Source organism: Crinia signifera, chromosome 1, assembly GCF_055691185.1.
Source record: "Crinia signifera chromosome 1, ASM5569118v1, whole genome shotgun sequence".
NCBI lineage: Eukaryota > Metazoa > Chordata > Amphibia > Anura > Myobatrachidae > Crinia > Crinia signifera.
This window is the reverse complement of record NC_139217.1, coordinates 381,519,059-381,539,832: the sequence shown is the minus strand read 5'-3', so window position 1 is coordinate 381,539,832 and position 20,774 is coordinate 381,519,059. Positions and strand designations below refer to the sequence as shown.

At 43.6% G+C, this 20,774-nt stretch overlaps 1 protein-coding gene across 1 annotated transcript in view; it reads right to left on the bottom strand.

Annotated features, from left to right (window-relative positions):
- Positions 1-18,739: 18,739 nt before the first annotated feature.
- SUDS3 (SIN3A corepressor complex component SDS3) overlaps positions 18,740-20,774 on the bottom strand; it is a 48,418-nt gene continuing 46,383 nt past the window's right edge. The window contains exon 13 of the mRNA XM_083151481.1: positions 18,740-19,725. Within this exon, the coding sequence (XP_083007607.1) occupies positions 19,627-19,725 (99 nt within the window). The 3' untranslated portion in view covers positions 18,740-19,626. The remainder of the gene's footprint in view (positions 19,726-20,774) is intronic.

The window sequence follows — 20,774 nt, the reverse complement described above, 5'->3', positions numbered from 1 at the left end:
GCCCTGGACCGGGTCTCCCAGAACTATCCTCCCTCTCTGGTATATTGGCTTTAGTATCCCTATGAAATTTTTTCTGTTTTTTTATCATAATTTCAGATTCATTCTTTTTAATACGTGCTTTTGTTTTATCTTCTAGAATTTTGAACTCTGGTTGGTCTCTAAATGGATTTAATAGAGGTTCCAATGATTTAATTTCTTTATCCAGAATTTCTAATTCTTTCTTTCTTTCAGCAACTATGGTTTCCATTAAGGAAAATGAGCAAGTTTGTAATGCCTGTTCCCATCTTTGCTGAAAGATTTCTGAAGGATTTACGTAGGACATGGTTTTTTAAATCTGTAACCCTTTAGGTATTAATTTAGAGGCTATGTATTTCTCCAAAGTTACTACCTCCCACCACACTCGATTTTCTTTGAGGAGAATATCTTCTAATTTCCTCATGACATTCTCCAGGGTATCATCAAATATTTCTATCACATCAGATGATTCTGAAGAGAACAAATTCGATAGGAGATTAACCCTATTAGTACGATGGGTAAACATGATTGCTGCCTAGGATTGATGCAGGTGAGCAAGAAATATACAAACAAACAAAAAGTAATCAGTCCCAAGGCGCAGTCACTCTTCTTCTGCCGGTCCGAAAGAAGGGGTCACCACTCAACCCCACGTGGATGCAATTCGTACAGAAAGGGACCAAGGGCGATGAAGAGGTGTTTACACATCCAATGAAAGGAATGGAAAGAAATAGTGATAAGGGTTAGAACCTTAATGATAGGGAAATGCTCTTTATAACAACACGGGAGAGGGTTCTTCAGTAGCTTACCCGTACTCACACTCAAGATTGAGATTATGTGCTCATAAAGGTATCTTTTGCAACACTAGGGGATTTCACCACAGGTGGATTTGGATAACCGGATGCGTACCGTACTCACAAGTCGGAATTGCTGGTACAGGCGCATAAAGGTTTCTTTACTTAGGGAAAGGGACCCAGGTCTCTCAGTTGCAATATGTATCCATAGTTTGCACCATATAAAAGACAGAAAGGCCTCTTTCAGGAAAGGGGTGTACACTTTATTGGTGTAAAAACAGAATAATGGGGGACACCAGATGTAAAAAGCACGGTACCTGGTGACTGGGGTATTGGCCTTATACCCCAATCATAACCGCATGCAAGTGGTAAATCTCCCCAAGGCAGTACAGCAAGGCTCCTCTCCTGCCAACGCGTTTCGACAGGACAACCTGTCTTTTTCAAGGCTTGGAGAGGAGTATACATTAAGCCGGTATTTATACCCCTGCACCCATTAGACCAACCCCGGAAGTAAGGGGAGGACCGGAAATGCGGAAACGCTATTTCTAACGCCGTTAGCCCAGTGTTAATAAGTTTGAAAAACACCTGGGGGTGAACAGAGAAGTCCCTCTATTCCCATATGGTGTTTACAGCTAAAAACGAAGCTTGTAACTATTAGAAATAAAGCCCTTAAGACGCGTGGAACGCACGCGCTTCGGGCTGTGGAACGCATGACGCCTTCCGGCGTCTGCGTCATATCCGGGTTCTCAGCTCGCCCAGCCGCATACTATACTCATATAGCGCGGGGAAACTGTGTGTGACCACAGATCCCTCCGCTGTAATGGCCGTGGAACGCACGGCCATTTTGGGGGAATATAGGCTGTATGATTAACAAGGCTTGGAACGCACGGCCATATTGGAAAGTCTGCGGACTTGTTAAAGTGCAGAAAAATGGTGCAGGGTAATAAAAACGGCTTTTACAATAAAAATCAGCAAGATAAAAAGTACATAATACATGATAGAGGGATTAAATTGTATGTGGGTAATTAAAAAGATTATCTAATTTTGTTTTTTAAAAGTTCATAAAAAACGCTAAAAACATTAAAACCATGGAAATTAGAGGAACCACTTGAGCTCGAAATCCGAGTTCAAGCCATATGGAGAGAGTGACTTTAGGTCAAAGATCCATTTAATCTCCTTCCTGGCTAGATTAGTATCTTTGTTTTTGTGTCGCCAGTTGTCTTTAATAAGTTCCAACCCCCAAAAACCTTTAATTTGATTTGGGGAACAATGGTGGGCCTCTTTAAAATGTAATGAAAAGGGATGATCCACATTGCCCTTTTTTATATTTCTAATATGTTTATTTCTAATATGTTCAGACCACCGGACCTTTAATGTCCTGGTGGTCTTACCCACGTACAATTTATTACAGGTGCACATAATGACATATATTGCATGTCAATTAGACTCTCCGCTAGCCTCCAAACTTTCAAGCGTTCCCTGAAAACTCACCTCTTCAGGCAAGCCTATCATATTTAAGTTCTACACGCATAACCCTCTGAGGCACTTATGTATTATATAGCTTCCCTTCTGGACTTGTAACTTGTTGGGACTGCTATGCTATTACTGGTGCCTGTCCTTGTGTTTCCCTCCTATATCCCTATAGATTGTAAGCTTGCAGCAGGGCCCTCCTACCTCCATGTCTGTCTGTTGTTACCCAGTTTGTTTTATCACTGTTTACTATTGTAAAGCGCAACGGAATCTGCTGTGCTATATAAGAAACTGCAAATAAATAAATAAAATAAATAAATATCTAGAATTACATGTCATAAAATGATTAAGTTTAAAAACCTGTCCATTGAGAACTAATTCCACTGTTTTTTTATCAGTGGTAACACACGATTTACACATAGAGCAATCCCCGCATCTATGGAAACCCTTGTTTCTGATTAATCCTCCCAAAGGCTTCTCTATAAATGCGCTGGAGATTAATTTATCTTTTATATTGGGCGCTCTTTTGTAGATAAATCTCGGTTTGTTGGGTAGGATATTGGCAAGGATTGGATCTCGGAGTAGTAGATCCCAATTTTTTTGAAAGATGGATTCTACTTGACGGTGGTAACTATTGTAGTTTGAAATAAAGGCCACATTTGTTCCTGTTTCTACTGGCTCTTTACTTTTTACTTCCAATAATGATTCTCTAGGAATACCGTCAACTTCCTCTAGAGCTTTATCTAATTTATTGGATTTATAACCTTTTTGTAGAAATTTCAATTTCATTTCTTTGACACTTCGCTCATAGGTCTCAGGCTTCGAACAGTTCCGTTTCATTCTAATGAATTGTCCCTTAGGGACGTTAGAAAGCCATCTGTTAAGATGATTACTCTTATTATCGATGTAAGTATTTGAATCAGATGGCTTAGTGTATACTGCCGTTTGTAACGACCCTCCATCCGCATAAATGTTCAAATCTAAAAAATTGACATTTGTTCGGCTAATATTGAAAGTTAATTTAATATTTAATAAATTAGTGTTTAAAAAGCAGCAAAAATCATTGAGTGTTGATTGATCTCCTCGCCAGATGAATAAAATGTCATCTATGTACCGCCACCATTGGACCAGGTTCGCACCCCAATCATGACCCGTCCAGACCATAGTGTCTTCCCAACGGGCCATGAAGATGTTGGCATAGCTGGGGGCGAACCTAGTCCCCATGGCGGTACCTACCTGTTGTAAAAAGAATGCACCATCAAAATTAAAATAAATGTTGGTTAAAATAAAATGGATCCCCTCTATGATAAAAGATTGTAGGTTTATATCCATTTCCGTACCTTCAAGTGTGGTTTTTATTGCACTTATCCCATCATCATGATTGATTATAGTGTAAAGGGATGTTACATCCGCTGTTACTAAAAATAGAGAGTCATCCCATGTTATTTTTTTAATTTTGTTTAAAACATCTTTCGTATTCTTCAAACAAGCCTCAAATTACATAGAACAAAACGAGGCAAGAGAGGCGGGATTAATAAACGCGTCAAAAAATCTAGACGTATAGAGATCACTGATCCAGGGAATCTGGAGGAAAATCCCACGAAAATTTTCAATTTAAGTGATCACGTATTAAGCCCTGATGAATTCTCATTGTTACAGAAAGGATTAAAATTCTGCCCGAGTAATCAAATTAATTTCTTTGATCTTTACATAGATGTACAAAAGTTCATTAGACGTTTGTCATTAAAGAAATTCTTTGCTTTGAATGATTCTGACACACCCACCAATACCACGGTCAATCCTTTCAAAAAGAAATCAAATTTCTATCCTAAACATATTAAGGGTTGTTTTTTGGAAAGTTTCCATAAAGTTATCAATGAGGAATTAAATGCTCTTAAAGATAACCTTCCAGCATACAAAAATAACCTTACACTCAAAGAAAGAGATGCCCTGAAATCCCTTAAACAAAATGATGGGATTATAATTAAGCCCGCCGATAAAGGCGGCGGGGTGGTTATTTTAAATAAAGAAATGTATGTTGATGAGGTTAATAGGCAACTTTTTGATGGGATCACCTACAAAAAACTTAGGTCAGATCCATCCCTTTCTACTTTAAAAAAATACAAATCTCTCATTGAAAAATACGTAGAATCTAACACCATTAATAAAGAGACCACGGAATTTTTAATTATTGAAGATTATTCCGTGCCCGTTATATACTTATTGCCAAAGATCCACAAGAGTCAAACCCAGCCCCCTGGTCGCCCAATTATAGCGGGCACCAATTCTATCACTTCAAATCTTTCATTCTTTATTGATCATTACCTTCAACCACTAGTTAATAACAACAGATCCCATTTGAAGGATACGAAAGATGTTTTAAACAAAATTAAAAATATAACATGGGATGACTCTCTATTTTTAGTAACAGCGGATGTAACATCCCTGTACACTATAATCAATCATGATGATGGGATAAGTGCAATAAAAACCACACTTGAAGGTACGGAAATGGATATAAACCTACAATCTTTTATCATAGAGGGGATCCATTTTATTTTAACCAACAATTATTTTAATTTTGATGGTGCATTCTTTTTACAACAGGTAGGTACCGCCATGGGGACCAGGTTCGCCCCCAGCTATGCCAACATCTTCATGGCCCGTTGGGAAGACACTATGGTCTGGACGGGTCATGATTGGGGTGCGAACCTGGTCCAATGGTGGCGGTACATAGATGACATTTTATTCATCTGGCGAGGAGATCAATCAACACTCAATGATTTTTGCTGCTTTTTAAACACTAATTTATTAAATATTAAATTAACTTTCAATATTAGCCGAACAAATGTCAATTTTTTAGATTTGAACATTTATGCGGATGGAGGGTCGTTACAAACGGCAGTATACACTAAGCCATCTGATTCAAATACTTACATCGATAATAAGAGTAATCATCTTAACAGATGGCTTTCTAACGTCCCTAAGGGACAATTCATTAGAATGAAACGGAACTGTTCGAAGCCTGAGACCTATGAGCGAAGTGTCAAAGAAATGAAATTTAAATTTCTACAAAAAGGTTATAAATCCAATAAATTAGATAAAGCTCTAGAGGAAGTTGACGGTATTCCTAGAGAATCATTATTGGAAGTAAAAAGTAAAGAGCCAGTAGAAACAGGAACAAATGTGGCCTTTATTTCAAACTACAATAGTTACCACCGTCAAGTAGAATCCATCTTTCAAAAAAATTGGGATCTACTACTCCGAGATCCAATCCTTGCCAATATCCTACCCAACAAACCGAGATTTATCTACAAAAGAGCGCCCAATATAAAAGATAAATTAATCTCCAGCGCATTTATAGAGAAGCCTTTGGGAGGATTAATCAGAAACAAGGGTTTCCATAGATGTGGGGATTGCTCTATGTGTAAATCGTGTGTTACCACTGATAAAAAAACAGTGGAATTAGTTCTCAATGGACAGGTTTTTAAACTTAATCATTTTATGACATGTAATTCTAGATATGCAATAAATGTCATTATGTGCACCTGTAATAAATTGTACGTGGGTAAGACCACCAGGACATTGAAGGTCCGGTGGTCTGAACATACTGTATTAGAAATATAAAAAAGGGCAATGTGGATCATCCCTTTTCATTACATTTTAAAGAGGCCCACCATTGTTCCCCAAATCAAATTAAAGGTTTTTGGGGGTTGGAACTTATTAAAGACAACTGGCGACACAAAAACAAAGATACTAATCTAGCCAGGAAGGAGATGAAATGGATCTTTGACCTAAAGTCACTCTCTCCATATGGCTTGAACTCGGATTTCGAGCTCAAGTGGTTCCTCTAATTTCCATGGTTTTAATGTTTTTAGCGTTTTTATGAACTTTTAAAAAACAAAATTAGATAATCTTTTTAATTACCCACATACAATTTAATCCCTCTATCATGTATTATGTACTTTTTATCTTGCTGATTTTTATTGTAAAAGCCGTTTTTATTACCCTGCACCATTTTTCTGCACTTTAACAAGTCCGTAGACTTTCCAATATGGCCGTGCGTTCCAAGCCTTGTTAATCATACAGCCTATATTCCCCCAAAATGGCCGTGCGTTCCACGGCCATTACAGCGGAGGGATCTGTGGTCACACACAGTTTCCCCGCGCTATATGAGTATAGTATGCGGCTGGGCGAGCTGAGAACCCGGATATGACGCAGACGCCGGAAGGCGTCATGCGTTCCACAGCCCGAAGCGCGTGCGTTCCACGCGTCTTAAGGGCTTTATTTCTAATAGTTACAAGCTTTGTTTTTAGCTGTAAACACCATATGGGAATAGAGGGACTTCTCTGTTCAACCCCAGGTGTTTTTCAAACTTATTAACACTGGGCTAACGGCGTTAGAAATAGCGTTTCCGCATTTCCGGTCCTCCCCTTACTTCCGGGGTTGGTCTAATGGGTGCAGGGGTATAAATACCGGCTTAATGTATACTCCTCTCCAAGCCTTGAAAAAGACAGGTTGTCCTGTCGAAACGCGTTGGCAGGAGAGGAGCCTTGCTGTACTGCCTTGGGGAGATTTACCACTTGCATGCGGTTATGATTGGGGTATAAGGCCAATACCCCAGTCACCAGGTACCGTGCTTTTTACATCTGGTGTCCCCCATTATTCTGTTTTTACACCAATAAAGTGTACACCCCTTTCCTGAAAGAGGCCTTTCTGTCTTTTATATGGTGCAAACTATGGATACATATTGCAACTGAGAGACCTGGGTCCCTTTCCCTAAGTAAAGAAACCTTTATGCACCTGTACCAGCAATTCCGACTTGTGAGTACGGTACGCATCCGGTTATCCAAATCCACCTGTGGTGAAATCCCCTAGTGTTGCAAAAGATACCTTTATGAGCACATAATCTCAATCTTGAGTGTGAGTACGGGTACGCTACTGAAGAACCCTCTCCCGTGTTGTTATAAAGAGCATTTCCCTATCATTAAGGTTCTAACCCTTATCATTATTTCTTTCCATTCCTTTCATTGGATGTGTAAACACCTCTTCATCGCCCTTGGTCCCTTTCTGTACGAAGGGGGTCACTGATCACCCGAGCCACTCTCAGCATCTGTGAGCGAGGTAGCCCACGTTTGAGGGCTGGAGGATGATGGCGGAGGCCATCAAAAATGTGTTGCGATCCACATTTTTATAATAAACATCAGTGGATAACCGATTATCATTGATCGCAACTGCCACATCAAGAAACTGGGCCTCAGTCTCGCTACATGAATACGTAAATTTGATAGTAGAGTCCCTGCTGTTAACATCAGACATTCAAACCGCTCCTCTCCACCCGTCCACAAGATGAAGATGTCATCTATGTAGCGGGTGTACAGGAGCAGATAGATGTTGGTTAACCTCAGGCCGACCTAGGAACATTTCATCCTCTTGATCAAACATATATATATTAGCATACGAGGGTGCAACCGCAGACCCCATTGCACACCCTCGCAGCTGCAGGTAAAAATTACCATCAAAGAGGAAGTCAAGCCATTTTTGGCCTCCAGCCATCATCCTCCAGCCCTCAAACGTCGGCTACCTCGCTCACAGATGCTGAGAGTGGCTCGGGTGATCAGTGACCCCGATTGTCTCTGAGCGTCTTGATCAATTGATATCCAAATTTGTTGCTTGAGGGTATGATCGTGACCTCTTGTAGCAACAAAAATTGCAAGTTTTATCTTTGTCCCGCTCGACACTACTTCAGCCCAGTAAACGCCAGTCTGGAAAGGTACTGCCTTGGACCAGCACGTATACAGTGGCAAGTCCATCTATTCATTTTGCTTCTAAAGCACTTTGGCCAATCGTCAAAAGTGATCCTGACCTACCTGTGTTTAGGGATGTACGGCCTCTGGCAGCTTTTAAGAGGGGTCGTAATTTACATGACCGTCTAGTAAAGACGGACATCACGGGGATGAATATACCTCGAGCCCCTAATATATATTTAAAGCCCCCTGGCTGTTATAGCTGCCATAACTGTACAACCTGTAGACACATCGTGGTGTGTAAAAACTTCAAACACCCACATTCCGACAAAATGTTTGAAATCCGTACAGCGTTGACCTGCCGGTCTGAATATGTTGTATACATTATTGTGTGCCCTTGTGGCCATTATTATGTCGGCCAGACGACTCAGTCGTTCCGGGTGCGGATGGCTCTCCACAGGTCGGCCATTGATTTGCCGCTCGGTGGGAGGGTCATCGACCAGCCGGTCGCCAGACATTTTAAGGCTGCAGGGCACTCTTTATCATCCCTTAAATATTTTATGATCGATACAGTTAAAGATTATTGCGAGGAGGCGATAGGGCAAAACTATTGCTCATCGCTGAATCCAGGTGGATCTTTCATTTAAACACGATTCATCCCTGTGGTCTTAATGACAAGATTAGTTGGAACTTTGTGACTTAAATCTCACAGTTGTGGTTTATGCAATCGTGGTATTCCACTTAGCATTTCCTTATGTAATGATGGTACTTTATCATGCAATTCTCTATTTTTATTTTTTTATTTTCCTGTATGGTCTTGCACACTTTTTTTTTTCTTTATGTTTCCTTTCACTTATTGATGTATACTTATACAATACAACAAATACTGTATTATTATGTTATGATTATTGTTCACTAACATGACAGGATTGTGCTCTGAAGAAGGGGGTCAAACCGAAAGCTTAGCAATACAGATCCGTTTTACTTGCTGACTTTGCCTCTCGAGTGCCAAACATTCCTTGGAGTGATGAATGCTATGCCGTTGGGGCACCGGGGCCCGTTGTCCATTTAACCTTTTGAGTGCCGGCAGGTTTGGAACAATATATTATATATACACACACATATACATATTGCTTATATGGCCTGATTTCAGAGTTGATCAGCAAATTCACAAATCGAGTGACTATTATATGACTGTGCATGCATGAGCCCATGTAGCACTAGAAAATGTATGTATCATAAACACAGTGTGGTTGGAGGATAACTAACAGGAAACCAGCGTTTGGGAGTGGACACCTGCTATTTTTTGGGAGTGTGAAAACTACGCAGGCATGGCCAGACAAAGGTTTATGACACAAGCACCGGCCGCAATCAGCATGTCTCAGTCGCAGATTTGTTGAAGGGTCAGAGCTACTCACCTTTGCACAGACTAGAAAAAACATTTGATGGGTAAGGAATTGTTTATGTATTCTTTCTGCCTGGGCAGCGGCTATCCACTCAGTCATCTGCAACTTTGCACAGTGCCGATCAGGTCTGAATCAGACCCTTACATTGCACAACATTATGATCCTTGCCTCATCTCAGACCCACTTACACCAGGGGTGGCCAACCCGTGGCTCTTGAGGCGCATGCGGCTCTCCCCCTGATAATGTGCGGCTCCTGCTCCCACTGGAACAGAAGCCGCAGCGCTGCCCGGCAATGCGGCTATTTCTGGAAGGCAGCACCCTGAGAGCTGCGCTGCCGCTGACCTTAGCTTGAGGTGTAGCCAGGTAGCAAGGCAGCGCTACGCCTGCAGCTTCCGCTCCATTCTTCTCCCAGCTTCCACCTCTCCTGCAGGAGTAGCAGACCGCCCCCCCATTAACCATGTGATGCTGGCGTGCTCCCCCGACATCACTGACCATCATTCATGGTGCAACAACAGTGCGCACAATATTTGAAATGTCCTCTGGAAGGGACACCAGGAAGGGAGCAGGAGAGTGCTCTGCTCCTCTCCCCATAGAAGCAGCTGCACCGCTGTCCGTCTCTACCTGCAGCAGCGAAGGCTGGGCTGACCTCATATAAATATTTACAGTAAGTGGCACTTTTGGGGGCATTGATTAAGGGACACTACTAGTGGCAGTATGTGGGGTTATTACGTTTTGCATAATGTGTGGCATGTGTAAGGGGCATTACAGTGTGCAGCATCATGTGAAGGGGCATTACGGGGTGCAGCATCATGTGTAAGGGGCATTACAGTGTGCAGCATCATGCAGCATAAGTCTTACACCCTAAAATAGCCAGGTCAAAGGCATCAACAGGTCACAACAATAAACCAGTTAGCAAACTTTTTATGGGACTTCTATGAAGTTAGATTCCTTTACTATAAAGCCACTTAGTGAATTAGTATTGATCTGTTAAAAAAAAAATAATAATAATGCATAGACAGATACATTTAGATACGACAAAGAAAAGAGGGGTTTAGGGCACTTAGTGTCCTGAGAAGGCACCTATGGAGGAGTGGAGTTGCTTAGCTGCAGTTAGGGTGATTTGGCGTGTCAGACCAAAATATAACAACAAGTGGGAAAAGAAGGGTGTTTAACTGCGCTACATCTAAAAATATGTATGCGCTATATAAGAAACTGTTAATAAAACATAATAAAAACATGCGAAAGGTGTAATATACAAAAATGAGTATAGTTTATTTAAAACAAATAGAATATTTAAAATGCAATTATAAACGATTATGATATAGGACACAATTTATGACACAGATATGGTCACCCAGAGTTCCTGTAAAGTGTCCGTTCCTATAATGCTTTCCTTGTAGATCCCAAATTGCAGATGCCGGTTTTCTAACTGGAAGGATTGTTTGGGGAGAGACAGTGCTCTCCAGCCACGGGAACACCTGAGGTAGAGGGTCCAGTTTTGTAGAAGCTGGCTTGTTATAGTCCTGGTGTTAGATCAGCTGTAGGGATAAATGGAAGGCTGGTCCGGTCACAAAAACTGAGTGCAGGTGAATGATCCAAGCGGTGGGTGTCTGTGAAGGAAGTTACCGACTCGTTTCGCTTTACAGCTTTTTCAAAAAAAGCTTTCAAAAGCTGTAAAGCGAAACGCTGTTAGGACCTTCTCTGCTGTAAATGTACTTTCATTAATTACTTGCATAAGTGCATTCATTTTTTGGGAATTTCCCTGCAACTTAACTGTGGCCGCTTTCCATCTTTTTCAGTAGCGAATACTGAGCAAAAATAATTATTAAGATGATCTGCTAATACATTGCCTCCCTAAACAAGATCCCACTCTGGTGGAAATTTACTAAGCCAAATATTGCTAAAATAGGCGTATTCGTATAAGAAAATACGCCTATTTAATTCGTACTCGTATTTTCGGCATTTTCTATGCCGCAAATACTTGCATTCGTATTAATGGCACATTCGTATTTACGAATACGAATATATACGCCAATCGATAGAATACAATTAGGAGCCACCATTCAAAAGAATGCCACCCCCCCATGGGCATAACCAGCCCCCCAGTCTTACAGAGCCAGTCCTGCTTTTAAAAAAGCAGGGAACAAAACAAAGAGGGGCACTTCCAGTACAGGATTCACCACGTCATGCACATGTGCGCTCAGTTTAAAGGCAATCACTGGTTACTTACTTCTAGTATAAATACAGCAGCTCTTCTCTTTACCAATAGCACATGACTAAGGTACCTGACAGCACCGAAACAGCTGTGACCAAGTTGAAGAAGGACCTTACATATTTGCAATGACTACACTCTTTTGCCAAGTACCTCTTATGTCGTTGACTATACAGACTTTTTTTTTTAAATTGAATTATCTTTGTATTCAACTCTTATTAGTCACTATGCACTTTAAAATGCCATAAAAACTTTTTTCACAATGGATGTTGCAGGCTGTTGGTTTTGTATTTTACTTAACTTCAACATATCTGAATTTGTTAGTGTATACACCTTGTCCTCAATTTATATATATATATATATATATCTTATATATTTAGCCAGATCTGTCACTCAACCCCTGTGGAGAACGTTCCTGTGTAGAACAGTTTCACTTTCATGTGTCTGACGTTCCACCCCCTTGACATCACCTCCCGCGCCCAGCCAGGGCTACAGTACACGCCCACCATCCACCATTACTCCACAGCCACCATCCACCATTACTCCTGCACATCCCTACCCTCTGCCAGGACCCCCGCGACCCCCCTCCCGCGATTCGCGGGACCCCCCGCGACCCCCCCCTCCCGCGATTTGCGGGACCCCCCCGCGACCCCCCCTCCCGCGATTCGCGGGACCCCCCGCGACCCCCGCCCCCCCCCGCGAATTGCGGGACCCCCGCGACCCCCCCTCCTGCGATTTGCGGAACCCCCGTGACCCCCCCTCCCACCATTCACGGGACCCCGCACCCCCCCTCCCGCGATTCGCGGGACCCCCGCATTCCACCCTCCCGCGAGTCTCGGGACCCCCGCAACCCCCCTCCCGTGATTCGCGGGACCCCCGTGAACCCCCCCTCCCGCGATTCGCGGGACCCCCGCGACCCCCCTCCCGCGATTCGCGGGACCCCCGCGACCACCCCGGTATCCGGACTATTGTTAGACAGCACTTACATCGACAGCCATTACATCGACACCATTAGTTCGACAGGTCAATAGGTCGACATGTTTTTAGGTCGACACTGCCATTAGGTCGACAGTGTCTATGTCGACAGTCAAAAGGTCGACATGGGTTTTTTCACTGTTTATTGAGCCGACATGTGCCGACAGGCGGTATTTCATGCCCTACTATCCACTAGGGCGTGGTGGGAGAATAAAATAGTGTGCCGAGCGCAGCGAGGCACCGTGCCCGAAGCATAGCGAGCAGCTGCGGTACACTTCAAACTGTGTCCATGTCGACTGTGTCGACATTTCAGCCAAAAAACAGTGAAAAATCCCATGTCGACCTTTTGACTGTCGACATAGACTCTGTCGACCTAATGGCAGTGTCGACCTAAAAACATGTCGACCTAATGAGCTGTCGACCTAATGAGCTGTCGACCTAAAACCATGTCGACCTATTGAGCTGTCGAACTAATGGTGTCGATGTAATGGCTGTCGATGTAAGTGCTGTCTAATATCCGTCCCAGACCCGACCACCCCCTCCCGCGATTCGCTGGACCTCCGCGACCACCCCCTCCCGCGAAACGCGGGACCCCCACGACCCTCCCGAAAATCGCGAGCCCCCTCCCGCGATTCGCAGGACCCCTGCATCCTCCCCTCCCGCGATTCGCGGGACCCCTGCGACCCCCCCTCCCGGCATTAAAAGGGCCCCCCACGCCCCCCCCTCCCGCGATTCACGGCACCCCCCCCCCCTACTCTGATTTGCGACCCCCCTCCCACAATTCACGCCGCCCCCTCCCGCGATTCACGGAACCCCCCGTAGCGCCCCCCTCCCGCGATTTGCGGGCCCCCTCGGCACTTCTCGTGAACTTCTCCCGCGATTCATGCCCCCCTCACGCAATTCACGGCACCCCCCACACCCCCCTTCCTGCGATTCGCAACCCCCCACAACCCACCTCCCGCGATTCACGAAGCCCCCCTCCCGCGATTTGCGGGCCCCCTCGGCACCTCTCGCGATTTGCGACCGCCCCGTAATTCACACATTCGGGGACCCCCCCTCCCGCGATTCATGCCCCCCTCACGCAATTCACGGCACCCCCCATACCCCCCTTCCTGCGATTCGGAACCCCCCCACGACCCCCCCTCCCGCAATTCATGCCCCTCCCGCGATTCACGGACCCCCGCACCACCCCCCTGCGCCCACCCTCCCTTGATTCACGCCCCCCTCATGCAACTCACGGCAACCCCCCACACCCCCCCTCCTGCGATTCGCAGCCCCCCCACGACCCCCCCTCCTGCGATTCATTACCCCTCCCGTGATTCACGGACCCCCGCACCACCCCCCCTTGACTCACGGCACCCCACGCGCCCCTCCCGCAATTCACGGACCTCCGCAACCCCCCCTCCCGCAATTCACTAACCCCGACAACCCCCCTCCCGCAATTTGCGGACCACCCTTCCCACGATTCAAGCCCCCCCCCCCCCTCCCGCTAACCGCGGATCCCCACACACCACCCCCCCTCACGCAATTTGCAGACCCCCTTCCGGCAATTCCACCCCCCAGCGGACCACCGTGGCCCCCGCATTTCACGTACCCCCGTGACAATGGGGGATCCTGTACCACCACAAGCAGGTACCGCCCCTAGGTGGGAAATCCGGCCCTGGCTGCCGCACTGCAGGTTTCCCCACTGCCCTCTGCACCAGCGCCACAACTTTTATCAATGTCTTGCCCACATACCACTCTCATGTCTTGCCCACATACCTGCTCTCATGCACGCTCACTCCCTCCCAGTGGGAGGAGACGCTCACCCACTGCCGGGAGCTGCATACTGTCCCCCACCCTCCTCCAGTTCTAGGGATGCCCATCGACCATCAATGATTTTCAAATAATCGATGGTTTATGGCCGATGTTGAATACTTTTGCCATCAATGTGGGAGGACACTGCCCTGCCTCCTGTTCTCCTGCCCCGTAACTTCCGCCAGTGGAGACCCGCTCACCCTGTGTTGCCCACATTCCCCTATCATGCTTTACCGCCCAGCCTCCTGCTCTCATGCACCCTAACTCCCACCCAGTCGGAGGAGACACTGACTCCTGTATTTCTGTGCTGCCACGCTGGACCCTCACCCACTGGCAGAAGCTGCACAGTGTCCACCACCCTCTTTAGTCCCCCGTATGCCCACACACCCCTATCACTACCCAGCTTCCTGCTCTCCTGAACCGTAACTTCCACCACTGGGTAATCGCTGACGCTGTGTTGCCCACATACCCCTATCATGCCTCATATCCCAGCCTCCTGCTCTCATGCACCCTAACTCCCACCCAGTAGGAGGAGACACTGACTCAGGGCCACCGTCCGGTACTCCTGTGCTGCCACGCTGGACCCTCACCCACTGCCAGAAGCTGCAATACAGGGCATCTTTCATACAATTCTAACCATATTTCTCACAATACAAATGTTCACAAATTAAGGGGCGTAGCCCCTTACGCCGGTGTGAAGAGCGCCCGTAGGGCGCGATGAATCACCTAGTATATATATATATATTTTTTTTTTTAAGAAATATATGCAAGGCGCCACTTAGGTCTTAAAATAGATAATATGACCTTATTAGGACACTATGGATTATTAAAATGCAGTGCTGATGATGTGCAAGTATTCCCTTATTTATCTAGGGCGTCAGCTATCCCTTAAATATTTCAGCCGTGGTGAGTGGCGTTTTTAGAGAAATAGAAAACAAAGATAAGGGTTCAGCAAATAAAAAAAACTTGCACAGTGATAGTAAAAAATTCTATATTTATTAATAAAGATATGTGCACATTGCACAGCACGGGAAATAGATACTTTCGATACATGACATGTATTTTCAAATAGCCAATGCGTCAAAGGGACGCATTGGCTATGGAGCCCTTACAGTACAGTATACGGTTTTGCTGCCTGAGTGTGTGGACTTGAAAGTCCTTATAACTGCTTTTTGCCACTGTTATAATGAAGATATATAACTATATCTATATAAAGTGTCTCTTCCTTGTTTGGATTTACAAGATAGTCTAGTGCTGGTTCTTCCATGGTTGATGTTTTGAGTCTAGTTTGGATGTTGAGATATATATATATATATTTTTTTTTTAATACATATTTGCACCACTGCCACCAACTTGAGGATGTCCACAGATTATACTATAAATACGGCTATATACATATCAGCCACTGCATGTATGCATTGGGTAGTGGCGGCAGTAATGCATAAATTGCTGGTACAAGCCAGCAATGTATACATTAACGCTGAGACCAGCCACCAAAGTATATTATGGCGGTAACACCTACATTTCTGGCGCAGGCCCACTATGGTCCATGCGTGGACCGAGCCCTTTTTGTGATCACAGGCACAGAATGCCTGTGGTCGATCTCTGGCTGTTTGCTGGCTGATTGGCAGCGGGCAGCCTTTTTGGGGCATTCCACAGCCATATTCTGGGAGTTTACCAGAAAATGCGGGCGTTCCCCGACCATTGGGAGTCACCAGCAGCCTCCTTAGAGAGTTATGAACAGGGGGAAAATCATTCATTGGTGACTGGTTTCTCCCTACTTGCATATGATTTGGCCCCCGGCGGGGCGGCGTTACCTGATTGCTGGCCTCCGTATATACTGTACGCAAACCAGTGATCAGTTCCGAATCAGGCCCCAAGAACAGAAATGCACTGAATAAAAAGGCCCCTGCTCCCACCCTTAGAATTCAAACCTCGCCCATTATGCAAATATCCTTTTATAATGAAAGATTTTCATCAAAGTTTTTCGTCTCCTGAAAATCTCTTGCTCTATGGAAAAATAGCTGTGTGTATGCACTACTTTGGTGACAGATTTATCGATGAGAGATTTTGGGAAAGTCTTTTGAAATGAAAATCTCCGGGTGTGTATAGGCCTAAAACATTTCTAGGTGAATAGCATCTACAATAGTTTGTTTTTATACAAATAAGCCAAGCAGAAGGAGCTTAGAGCACAGTGTGGAACATATTACATGGCTTGTACAGGTCACGCTGTACATATTGCTAAACATGATCTATCAGTCTTTCGTACAGTCAGGTGTTCATATCCAGATTTTGGTTGCCCTGGATGTACCCATGAGGAACAAGAATATTCAAGTGTCCATTAATGGGTTACAATGCACAGGAAGAGTTCTGCATTTACAAATCATGGCAGGTGTACTGAGTCCAGATGTGGACAAGTTATGAATGTTAACAGTTATTATGCACACATGTAACATTACAACATTCAAAAATGTCCACATAAAACAGTAGACAGCACTTTTGTGTCTTGTTTAGGTAGCGTTAGTCTAGAAGACGCAAATAAAAAAAACATGTCAAAGTTCTAGTGTTGACCTGGTACAGGTCAACATTATGAACACACTTGAAATACTTCAGCCATTACAGGAGGGCATGTAGAAGCCAATAAATCAATGTACATGAGGGATAATCCCTTCTAAAGGTGAGCCGCCACTGCCCATCAAATGGTTATCAATAAAGGTCAGTGAACAGATTTCTCCCTACATGCACAACTGCAAATGAAATCACAGCCCTGTGCATGGCCGGGATTTCTGGGCGGGCATTTACCGGATCGCAGGACTCAGAATATAAGAAGCCCATTGATCAGTTCTGAATCAGGCCCCAAGAACAGAAATAAAATGGCGGTACTTGTGTAGTTTCACGGCGCCGGCATAGCGCCGTGCTACTTCCGGGTTCTACACTCGCCACAAACTATCTAAAATAAAGTAACTTAACTCCATGCCAACATGGATAGTTCATACCCCCACTCTCCATGTTGGCATGGAGTTGATTTTAGATAGCATGCCGAGCCTGCAGTGTGGGCAAGCGAAGCAAGCCCCGCAAGAGGACTCAGACGCACGCAGCTATGCTGGTCCATTATGTTAATAGCCTTTATAAAGAAAGATTTCCAGCAAAGACTCTCACCTACTCAAAAACTCTTGCTCTTTATGGAAAAAAGCTCAGTGTGTATGCAATACTTTGGTGAAAGATATAGATCTATATCTTTCACCAAAGTCTTTTGAAATGAAAATCTTCTAGTATGTATGGGCCTTGAAGTGCGTCACATATGTAGCAGTGTTTTAATATTATGGTTTTATCCCACTGGTAGACAAGTTTGGAGTAGTGGCACACAAACACTGTTCCAGCTTCAGAAGTTTTCATATTGATTGCCTCTTTTACACAGCCGCGGCCTAATAACCCGGCTTTTGAAGCACCAGGTTATTCGGCTGCTCACGGTCAGACAAAGCAAATGTCTGAAATTTAGACCTGGTTATTTGCTCTATTAAAAACACTGAATTTTCACCTGTGTGAAAGGATCAACCCGAATCCTAAACTCTGGGTCTCCGACCCTGGTCGTTTGCAGGGGCGGAGACCCAGAGTTTAAGATCCGGATTGATCATTTCGCACAGAAAAAGGACCTGTTTATTTCATGACATTCCCAGGTGAAGCTACTTTACCCGAGAATTTTAATTTCTGTGTGAAAGGGGTAGATGTTATATAATTTGTTTCAAGGTCTTCTCGAACATTATGTATGCCAAACCTAACACATTTTTTATCAAAAAGTTCTGAGTATTTTCCAAAAACATGCATGATCACTGAAAGAGCTCATGAGACATTACCCACATTCACCATGGATTTTAGTTCGTGCCAATGAGACACTTCTCTTTAAATCAAACAATGGTTTTAAATTGTCCATGCATTTGACTCCAGGCCTTATTCAGACTGGATTGCAAAGCACATTTTTTCTCTAATGGACAAAACCATGGTGCACTGCTGGTAGGGAAAATTTAACATGTGCAGAGAGGAGTTAGATGTGGGTGAGGTGTGTTCAATCGGACATCCAAATTGCAGTGCGAAAATAAAGCAGCCGATGTGGACCCTGCACAGAAACAATAATTTACCCAAATCTTACTCTGCACATTACAAAATGTGCTATCCAATCTAAAATAGGTCCTCGATTTGTATAGTCTCCAAATGGTTGTGCTTTTTTTTTTTTTTTTTTAGCACATACACGTCCGGTTAACGCACAGCAAATTAATGTTAAAAAATCAGGTTTTTTTTAAATGACTTGTTAATGACAGCACAACAATAAAAGTGAGAAACATAATTTATATTAAATACCTGAGATTGGTGTCTTGCACAAATTGTTGTGGGATGTAAAAACTTGTTTCAATGCTTTGTTTTTGTTTCCTTTTATATAAAAATGCCAGTTACAGAGCAGCAGAAAGCACTGGTGGTGATAACCTGTGTTATCTAGGATCATACAGTTTTATGATACATTAAAAAACAAAACATGTCATGTACAGCTTATAGGGAAAACTAAAAATATAAAAACACTGTCCTAAAAGTAACAGAATATTAGGTTAAGAGAAAAAGAAACCTCTGCTTAATGAAAACTGCAAGAATATTTTTTCATCTCTCACCGGTCCTCATCCATAACTGGGTAAAACAGGTGGAATATGTAACACAAAGAGCCACTTTCCCATACGCTCCTACTACAGATTAGGCAGCGAGAGACCTCGCCATATTGTACAGGCAAAAGGGAAGGGACACTGTAGGTTTTATTTTATACCTTTCAACTAATTCCCTATAATGTTACCGTAACCTATGCAGTGCGTTCAGTTAAACATAAAGACAACTTATGTAGCAGAACATTGTGTGAAATGATTCTTGTTTCTCATTTCCAATTTATGCAGATAAACACAGATATAGTGAATATTTGTTCTTCAATCTGCCCGACCTGGGAATTCTTCAGTCAGCTCATCGTAAAAAAAAAAAAAAAACCCATAAGTCTCGGGATCCATATTTGGAAAGAAGTTCGCAGAGGCTGAAAAGATTTGAAAATCTCTGTGTATAAATTAATGTCCAAAGATCATATTCTGAGTTTCTGTCCATGTTGGTCAGTGATGCCAGCCTTCATTCAGGTGGAGGGCATTTTACTTTTTATGAGCAATATCAGTTCAAAAGTCTGGCAAGTTTTAAGCAGCTGAACGTCTGCGGATAACAAACAAGCCCCTCTGTAGCTGGCCAAGGTAGATCCTCATCTTTGTACTGTCACTGCTCTTCCTCACCCAAATCTGTAAACAATTACATGAAGGAGGTGAAAAATATTTTCACATTTTAAACAGGATTAGAAGAAAAATCACCAATAACTTTGACCTCAAAGGGATTCATAAAATGAACAATACAAATACAGTTATACCTACACTTCATGTTACTTATGGAATGAGCCCATTTTACATCAGTTTGCCCAAACACTGTTGGGTGTGGATCATGGGATTAACAGTGTCAAGGTCCAAAGTCAGTAAGTCGACAAAAAAAAGAGGACATTGACAAAAGGTCAACACACGCAAAAGTTTGACGCCCTTTTTTGGGTGTCAGTGTCGACATCAGAGCACATCGACTCCCAATGTCGTTGGATAATAAAGTATGAAAACGCATGTTGACCTTTTAATGTTTTGACCATTGCCATATCGCCTGTGGACGTCAACCTATCACCCGAGTCCCCACTGTGTAATGAAGGAGTAGATTTGCCAGAGTACAGGTTTTCTTGTTGTATATAACTGAATATCATTTCTAAGTATAGTTAAATTTGGGGTAGTCAAAACAATTTCTGTAATGCGAGACATGCAGGTGTCCTAGTGATCAATAGGCCCATGCATTACACTAGAGCAGGGGTCCTCAAACTATTTTGCTCTGGAATCCCCTCATACAATATAAATAATGACAGGACCCCAGCAAGTGACTGCAGAAGGTCATCACGTCACATGTGTAGTCAGCAGACAGCCCATACATGGCAGCATTGTGGAGGCACAAAATGATGGGAGGAGTCTAACACAGCAGACAATTCAACAGATTGTGCAGACTCCTTGAATCACACCGAGATTAGAACAGTCATCAGCATGAAGTTGTGACCCTATATGGAGGTGGTCTGGACCACCAGTTTGAGAACAGCTGCATTAGACTGATCACAAAAGCAGTTTCTTAAATTTTACATTTACAAGTTACAATAAGCAAGAAATAAGAATGAAATGTACACATGCTTCTTTTCATTAAATCTTGTTATAGCACATTTACTGATTCTAGAATTGGTATTACTACTGACTTACCGCTGACGAATACCGCT